The sequence below is a fragment of the Balearica regulorum genome, chromosome 16, assembly GCF_011004875.1.
Source record: "Balearica regulorum gibbericeps isolate bBalReg1 chromosome 16, bBalReg1.pri, whole genome shotgun sequence".
Classification (NCBI taxonomy): domain Eukaryota; kingdom Metazoa; phylum Chordata; class Aves; order Gruiformes; family Gruidae; genus Balearica; species Balearica regulorum.
The window spans coordinates 6,961,104-6,970,298 of record NC_046199.1 but is presented as its reverse complement, the minus strand read 5'-3'; the positions used below and the strand labels follow the sequence as shown (position 1 = coordinate 6,970,298).

Below are 9,195 nucleotides of genomic sequence, written 5' to 3'. Positions count from 1 at the left end.
ATAATAGGTTCTGTGGAAATGAGACATGAAGTTTTTCCTATTTAAGGCTCGGCTTATCATAGTATCTAAAGAAATCACACTGTCGGTATATGGTTGCTACGGTAGGTGTCAATATATTTAAATTCTGCAATAGGAGAATTCGCTCTGAATTTTCAGTTATTAATTTCATTCCCTCCTGTGCATGTTCACTTTCAGTATGTTTTGCTCTTTCTGTGGCCTTGCTTTCTCCATGCAACACGTTGCAGAACACCAGCAAAGTGAATTTAGCGTTTTGTTTATAAAGAATAGCTTTTGTGACCTGGGTGAACTCTTCCTCCTTCAGGTTTAAAATATCCAAATGCCTTCAGTAATGGCATGTTGAGACACATTTGCTGTGGCAGGCACTTCGCGATCACTTCCCTCTGCTTGAAAATCTGTGCATTGTATACGAGGAGAGCAATTTGGGGTTTCTTTTCAAGTTTCTTTTGCTGAAACGGGCCTAGCTTAGCCTGTCTTCTCTATGCACAGGATGGCTCCTGCTTGCCAGAGCTGCACAAAGATAATCGCTCAGGAAGTGTTTCAGCCAATCCCCTGAAGCTTTACATTCAGATTTACCGAAGTAGCCAATCCGGGATTAGCTTTTATTAGGAAGACAGATCATCAAGCTGAAGTGCCAAGCCCTTTCTGCCTGAGTACTGAGAGCCTGTCCTCCATGTTTTATAAGTATTGACATAACACTGTGTTAACAATGCATCCACAGAGGTAAGCCTTACTTTTTACATTTTTTTTTCTCTAAGACCTATGAGTTGTGGGTTGAGAGTGTGATTCTCTGTGATTTGTTGTGCAAAACTCACACCACAGCACTTTATTAAGTTGGAACTGTTTAAATTTGCTTTCTTGGGTCACATGGTTAGTAGCCATTAGCCACAGCTTTATTTTGCAGACTGGCAAAACCTTGGCATACCTACTTCTTCACAGGAGGATGGTGTTTTTAGAGTTTATCAAGATCCTGGTATTCCAAAGAAGCTTTCTCTCTCTGAGCAGTTTGCCAGCACTATTGTCTGTTGTGTCACATGCCTGCTGAAGAGAAAATGGAAGCTAGGGAGCAGATGCATTTAACTGCCCTACAGGGAGTCAAGCAGGGATAATGGCAGACAGAAGAACAGGCAAGTTTACCTTTCTAAACAGTGAATGGAATAGCTAAGATAAGTTATCTGTGAGAAAATATGGGATTTTTAAAAACCTAGACGTCAGCAAAAACTGCTAATGGCAGATTGTAGATATTGGGCCTAGGTGGTGATGTGCTGTTGCATCATGTTTTTTATGCAGCTTATCTTAACTTAAAATGATTATTGAACTTTTTTTCTTGCAGGAGTAATTAATACAACGTGTTTTTCTTTCTGAGGGACAATGTATGGTTAATATTTTGTTCCTTTAAAAGGGAGTTTTTGTGCTGCAGATTTTGGAAATGGGTTGCTGCTCAATAAAATGCAGCAGTACATCTGTTTACAAATCTGATTCTTTATGGAAAACGTTTTTGAACTGTTAGCTTTCTTCTTTTACATAGATCAAATAAACTAATGTACCTTTTATCTGTGCCTTTTTGTTTTACACTGTATCAGCCACAGTTCTGTCTTGTGGAGTCCAGAGGATATAAAATCATGTGTGGTTCATGACAGTAGTACATGTTGTTCGTTCTTGGGTTTTGTCCTTTTTTTTTAAAAAAAACCAAAACTTTTGGTTTAATGCTACGTAATTATTTCAAGAAATTCCTTTTTGATCAATTCCCAAATCTGCCAGCCTGTTGTATCTTCTTAACTGGAAAAATGAGATGGGTGCTTGAACAGTTGGTAAGTAAGCAGCATGCTACTCTCTGAACATTTTTAATAGTTTTCCAAACATTTTGTTTTTACTGGGTCAGTTATTCCAGTAGATGAAGTAATGTTAGTGGTTAGTTGTATAAAAAATTAGATTTGCTTAGCATCCATTTTAAGGGACATGTACGTGTAAACTGTTCCAATTTGTATGCACTATTTTTTTGATAATTTGCCTCTAAAGTTTGAAGCTTATACTTCCTATTTACCTCAGGCCAATGAAAAAATATTCTATTTGCTCTTTGTTCATAGATCATTAATTATCATGTTTGTAGGGTAAAACGCATTTTTGTTGTTCCTTAGGCTTTTCAGGTGTGATGAAAGTGCTAGTACTCAGCAATGAAGTGACCTTATGAAGTAAAGTAAATAGTGCTTAATAAGCATATGTTTCTGATACTATACAAAGTATCACTTCAGACAAACTTTCTTGTTTTATAACTGAGAACATTTTGTGTCCTTTATTAAGACTTTAATTGTAGTGCTTGCATGCTTGTTTTAACAAGCTGTTTTTCAGTGATCACCAGTATTGTTTCAAGAGCAGAGGAGGGATGCTCTTTTGTGCTTTTAGTATAATTTTTGCACTTGTTTTAACAGTCCACACACATTCATGATTTTAGGAAAGAACTTAGAGCTAAGCTAGCTTTGCAAATGACTGCACCTGGGCACAGTTACATGCTAACTTTTATAGAAGGTTGACATGTATTTGATAACATTCTGTAACATACCAATTTACCTCTGGTTACTTGTTTGCCAGTATGAGTATCTTACATTGAATATCTCACTTTGCTTAACAGCCCCCCCATTCCACCCCCCACCCCACCCCCCCCAAGGATTAGATTATAAGACTATCTAGTTCAGTTTGCAACCTGGAACACTGCTGGGTTGTACCACTGAATTTCATGTGATAGCATTTTGGTGTGTAGTTTTAATGCATTTTTCAGCATACATAAAAGTGCTAACACAGTTAAGAAGTTACTCTGCTTTTTGTTCTTCAGTTGCTAAAAGCAGAAATTACATTTGGACATAATTTTCCTAGCAGTAGTTTGTACACATTAGCAGTTTACTTTCAGTCTTAAGTAGTGCACAACATAATATTTGTTTAATATGAGGAAGCAGGAGTAAGTGATCTGCAATCAGAAAGCTTGTATTAAAATGGCTCCCACAGGTTTTGTTAAACTAGGATCTGTTTCAAATCTGCACCTCCAGACACACTGCTGACAGTGAAGCATATTTGTCTAAGCTGCCCTTGTGCATGTAATGAAACATAGCATCGTGAGTCTGTTAAAGTTCACTATTTTTAATCACTCAAATGTAATTCTTTTATAGTTTACAAAAAATAAATGTCTGCATTGCAGCAAGATGTCTGAGGCAAGGTAGAGACAGCAGTGTTGTTTTACAGATCAGCCCAATCACGCTGCTCCATGGAGTACTCGAGCCAATAGAAGCGGAGAGTAGGTTAAAGATTGACAATTGCAGTGGCAAGACTGAGAGGGGCCTTCTGGAAATTTCTACCATCTTTGTTCCATCTAAGTAAAGCAAATTCAGCCAAGCTGAAGAATTTCATGTATTTTTGGTGCTTTGTCAAGGTATGATGTTATCAGTCACTTTCATAGATTGCATTCTAAGAAGCACTCTGTGCCGTTTTTTCTGCTGTTCAGGACAGATGGAATGTGGGGTTTTGTTTAAGTGATAGACGTGGATAAAAGCACGTATTCTTTCTACCCAAGATTTTACAGGACTGGATCTTGTTAATATCACAATTAGACAGGACATGGATGAAGCAATGTAGCTGAGGTTTATTCAGCTTGTAGCAAATGGTCATTATTCTAATGTAACTAGCAGTTAATCGTATAATTGCACTTTAAGTTTTCTGGCTACTAAAGAATAATTTGAATTGCCCAGGATGAATATGATTAGCCATTATTATTTAGTGCCAACATCCAGTTACTTTTGTAATTAGCTGGATAAAGAATGCAGTGGGGGAAAAACAAAGGAGTGATCTGGATAATAAATTATGATGAAAACAGTAGCTTTTTAAAAGCTACATGCGTCTTTCATTCTTTGCAGACTGTTTTATTTGGAAGCTAAATAGTGCTAGGAAAAAAACCGAGTGATTTCTTTAAACAAATGACAGTACTTAACATACTGAGAATGAAAAAAATGCACAGTATAAACCACTTCAAATGTGATGTTTCCCTCCTCCTCACATCAGGTAGGAGTATTGAAACGTAGGGGGAAAACTACATTGCTACTAAGGAAGCATGTAATAAAAGGAACTTCATGCTCAAAAATCATAAATAGGTGTAGATTATATTACAAATTTAGCCCTTGATATCAGTGTCTACAAACTTCAATTGGCTCAACTTCCTGAGCTGTCTTCCATTTTGTGATAGTACTTTTGCTTGATTTTTTGGGGCATTTTTTTTTTCTTTTTTTTCCCTTTTTGCTTTGTTTTCAAGTGTATTGGCTATGTGGATCCAGTAGCTGAAAAGTGATAGGTCATGGTCAGTTTTCCATAGTAATGGTTCCACTCCAGCATAATTGGTTAAAGGGTGATAAATCTCAGTAAAAGCTCTCTTCTTCTCTGCCTGGAATTCAGGGTATTAATTTGAATCTCCTAAATATCTTGGAAGATGACCATAATCGTTGCCCATGTAGAATGTAGTAGACAGCAATTTTGTTTTGTTATTTGTGGATCCCTAATATTTTTCTCATAGGCATGTGAATCTCATTATAGTGAATTTTAGCCTGTTAGACTAGGTTTCATTTACTTAGTTATTGTCTGCAAACCCCTTAGTAGTAGTACACTGGCTTTAAGGGGTCTGCAAACCAGAGACTGAAAACTGTTGTTGTAGGCCATCAAGCTTGGCCCTTTAATAAATATGTTTAAAATACTTTCTAAATACAATTTAATAAACATGTCTTGTATTCATGGGTTAAAGTCTAATTTAGAAAGAGCTACATAGGAACTGAGATTTATTTGATAGAAGTTGTCTGTCATTCTTATGTTAACCCTTTATTGCCAATCATCACAGCATCTGTGTTTCATACTGTGAGATTCAAACCATCCTGTAGCAGCATGTTAACATCCTTAATTTAGTCAGTATCAACCTTTACTTTCAAACATGATTGTTCTCAAATTGTGTTTTTAGCATCTGAAATCTATAGCTATTCTGGTTGCCTTGCTTGGGCCTCAGCTCTATAGTTTATAGTCTTAAAGAAGACAGTATGACACCAAGGATCTCCCTCCCCTGATTTTCTCTTTTGTGGAGCTATTTTGAATGCACACTGAATAAGAATAAGGTTTTAAAAAGAACCTATATGTTCTTTAAATAAATAAAAAAAGGAAAATATATATATTTACTTTGCTTGCTATCAGAGGTAACTAGCTTAAACATTGCTATATCTAAACAAGCATTTTGTGTATGTTAATTGCTTAACACAAATGAGCATTTTGCACGGAGTTCTGCAAAGGGAAACGTGAAATATGAGGCACTCAAATTGGAGAGTGAATCTAAAATTGAGTGATTTCCTTAGTAACGTGTGACTTCACAAAACTACTTATCTTGTGCCTTTTTAGTTAAACATTTGGATGTCAGGTGTCCTTTTGTCATACTTTACCATTTCTGATATTTAGATGCTTGCTTTGAATATAGCACTGCTGTTTAAACAAGAGATACTGTTATTGAATAAACTGCTACCATTTTAGCTACAGTACAGGAATGAGGCAGTGCAGTGCTGTCAGACGCCATTTTAAGAATCCTGCATAAATAGCATAGCTACCGATGAGTAAGAGACTGTTATAGGTGAGTGCTTATACAAAGCTGCTATTTATTCAGCAATGGCATGCAAATATTTTTTTCAAATTTTTATTGAATGCAGTTTTTTGAAATCATTATTTAGAATTGCTACTCACAAATGGGATATAGGAGAGAAGGATTTATCTTAAGGATGGAATTCAGTTTTAGTGCTTATAGTCTTAAATGAGGGTTTTTTTGTTTTGTTTTCTATTAATTAAAAGGAAAAATGACTTCCATAAATATATAGTTCTTGATTTTAAATGAATGTTTTTATTCCCTAATGTAGTTCTAGATTGTGTATGTGGGCATTAGCTGTTTCGAGTGGTTTTCCAAATCTGTCAGTTTTTCTTGGTTAAATGTCAAGGTGCAGTAGTTCATCTGCAACTTTTAATTGCTCTTTGTAGTTAATATAGGTTAGAGCAGCTTTAAATACTTTTGTATGTGTACATTTTTTCAGGTAAGTACTGCTACTAGTACAGGAATGATTTTCCTAAACAGAAAAGTCAGTATTTTATTTACTGGTCTGAAATTTGAAAAACTGAATTTCCTATAGGAAACCCCCACCCTCTCTTCAGTTTAATAGAGAACATATTTAAAAATTAGGCAGCTAAGTTCTTTTTGCATTTTTACCTAAATATCAGTAAGTCTTGTATGTTTGCAATCTTTTTTTTTTTCTTTCTGTCCCCAACTATCCCCAAAGGAAAAACTTCCACCCCTTCTCCCCTCATTCAGGCATTGTAAGATAATTTGTATGAAACAAATCAGTTTAACATTTTAGAAAACAATTTCTTCTTCTTTTTTTTTTTTTTTTTTTTGCTAAGTTTTATCAATACAACTAGGGAAGTTTTAAATGATTAATTGGTGTTCTAGTCAATTGACGGTGAAACTGGCAAAGCTTAAATTTCAATTGTGTTCTTTAAATATGTTCCTCTGTGTTCATTCATCTTAATGAGGAAATAAGAGTAGCTTTCAGAATGACATAAGGTATTTATTGTATTCATCTACGTACTTAATTGAATATATACCAGTATCATTTCTAATCAGCAACCTCAGAGCATCACATTCATAGTACACATGCATAATAGTAATGCATGCTATCTGAAACAACAGCTCTAAGCCCTGCAAAAATGAATTCTCAAAAGAAAACTCTCTAGAATAGTCTATTTGGTTACACAGTTATTGTTTCCATAGAACTAGATGCTTGTTTATAGTTATTTTGCTGCTGGTTTTAATTTTCTTTTTATTTTGTTGTGGGTAATGGTAAGGTACCTGTCATTAAGGACCTGTTTTTCTTGAATTATTTAATTTGAAACCTAAACCTAAAATGAAATTTCTGTGTTTAGAAGTTTGTGCTTTATAAAGCATTTTCAGAATATTACTTATATGGATCAAAGGTACAAAGGTGAAAAGATCTGTCAGCTTTAGAAAAGTTAGTGTAAACTTGCTGTGAATTGCTAGCATGTATTTACAAACTTGAGTCTTAAATATTACCACTACAGTCATCACTGCCACCATTTAAACAATGTCATGTTGTGCAAGTCATAATACATTACAGCGAATAAAACAATGGGAGATGCTTCTGAAGAGCTGTGAATTTTAAGTGTCTTTTATAGTTATGTCTAATGCGCTTGTTTAACTGTTCCCCCCCAACATTTTGATTTCTTTCAGAACAATCTCAGTGATTTTTCTTAATAAATGTTTATGCCCTTAAAAGATTGAGCAAGATTAATTATAGTAGAGAATATGGAGATGTAATCTGTTCCTGTAAGTGTCAGTTTTTGTAGTATAGTAGATAATTGCTGAATTTTGGTTTAGTTGTGGGTGACAGTGTGCATATGTGAGTATAGGATATATGTACCTCCATTGCTAAGAAATATGAAGAAACTTTGTGTCAAGTGGTGAATGCATTTTTTGAGTGTTCATTTATGCTTCAAATCTTTGGGAAAGCTGTCTTCAGGCATCTTTTATGTGATGTATCAGAGATGTGTCAAGTCAAGATACTTTGTCTTAGAACTGCTTATGAAGAATGTTTTTCTTGTCTCTATAGATCTATTGAAAGAACACTCAAAAAAGTGATGGGGGAAACTGGCTGAATTTCCTAAATTAAACTCATTAGATGAGGAGAGTCAGATTTATAGCTGAAGAACCCTCATATGCTGTAACTAATGCATAGGAGTCCTGACCTGTAACACCCCCACAGTGCTAGGTTTGGGCCCACAGGTGCAGAGCATCTTCAGCCAGCTCTGTAACTTCACCTGCTACTTTGGTCAGTGTAGGAACAGTTCCTGCTACTGTGTTGCTGTACTCATCTGTTGCATCCATTTCTCAACTCAGTATCTTTTAATACTGACTTGTAGCAACTGCTGTATGTTGCTTGTTGTATCATGTTCCCCTGAGGTTGTGATTGTAACAAAATGGCACCTGATAGATTTGGATGAGTCTGGAATGTTATGATTGCTTTAATGTAACTTAAATGTGAGCTGCTGCTGAAAGGGTATATTACTCTCTTCTCGCCTTCCCCACATGTGGTACACTCCCATTTCCTCTTTTCTGCACATCCAGCTGCACACTGAGCTACAGTTTACAGAACTGATTCAGTTAAAATGAACATAATTTCTGGAAAAAGGGGTTAGGGATTGGGGAAACCATTCCTTTTAGTAGCAACCTCTGTAAAATGATCTTAAGGCTTCAACTTGAGCCTCATAAAGACTTGTATGTCCTAGTCTGTGGCTGAAACTGGACCTGTATTTTAAAACCAGGTAATATGTGCTGCTAAATTACTTCACTGTTGACAGAATTAGTGTGTATTATTACATATTTATCTGTGTGCATTATTAATCATATGTACATGATGGTTTAAAAATATGTTTTTTGTTACAGTTCGGTGATATTGAAATAGGATTTTATAAGGGGCACGGGAAGAAAAAAACAATGCAACATGGGAAGAGAACAATGAACCCATCCTGTGAGCCCATCCCTTCCCATAGCTTAGGAAAGAGAATGGGCAGAGGCAAGTGGTGCATGAAATGTTTTGGTGTCTGCAACACACTGCCAGCTCCTCTTTGCTGGAGGCCTTCTGGAAAAGGGTGTAACAAATGTGGAGTATAATTGATCTGCCCATGCGTAGTAAATTGGTGACCATTGTAGTTTGGTCAACTCTGTTATGCATTTAATCTCCCCATGCAAAATAAATCTGAGAAGCATTGTGCTACAGTCAACTGTGCTACAACACATTTACCATAATTCTGGTCACATGGGTACCTTTCCTTGCTAGTGAAATAAACAGCATAGTCCATGAGCTGGGAGATTGCATTCTGGTAGAATAGAATTTCCCTTCAGTGTTTTATGACTTTAAAGACTTTAATTTATAAAGTATTGCTATATACAAATTACAAGTAAAGAATAGTGATTTCTGCAGTTCAGAGATCTTCTCAGCTTTGGGTCTTCCATACATTGAGCTTGGTTAATTTGTATTTAAAAATTTTGCTGACATAACTGTCCTGTTCAGAAGTGTGAAATGACTTGCAATCCAATGCCCTGGT

The 9,195-nt window shown here is 35.7% G+C and overlaps 1 protein-coding gene across 9 annotated transcripts in view; it reads left to right on the top strand.

Annotated features, from left to right (window-relative positions):
- The window catches only part of ZMYND8 (zinc finger MYND-type containing 8), a 61,599-nt gene continuing 52,404 nt past the window's right edge, over positions 1 to 9,195 (top strand). For 6 of the 9 annotated variants that reach the window (XR_012838051.1, XR_012838050.1, XR_012838049.1 and 3 more), the window contains exon 1: positions 508 to 741. Coding sequence is in view for 4 of the 9 variants with exons in the window: in XM_075768806.1 (XP_075624921.1) it covers positions 728 to 741 (14 nt within the window). In the remaining 5 variants the exon portion in view is untranslated. Of the gene's footprint in view, positions 102 to 507; positions 742 to 951; positions 1,146 to 3,332; positions 3,440 to 9,195 lie in introns of those variants that run through there. The other 3 variants (XM_075768805.1, XM_075768807.1, XM_075768804.1) reach the window with 3 other exon arrangements.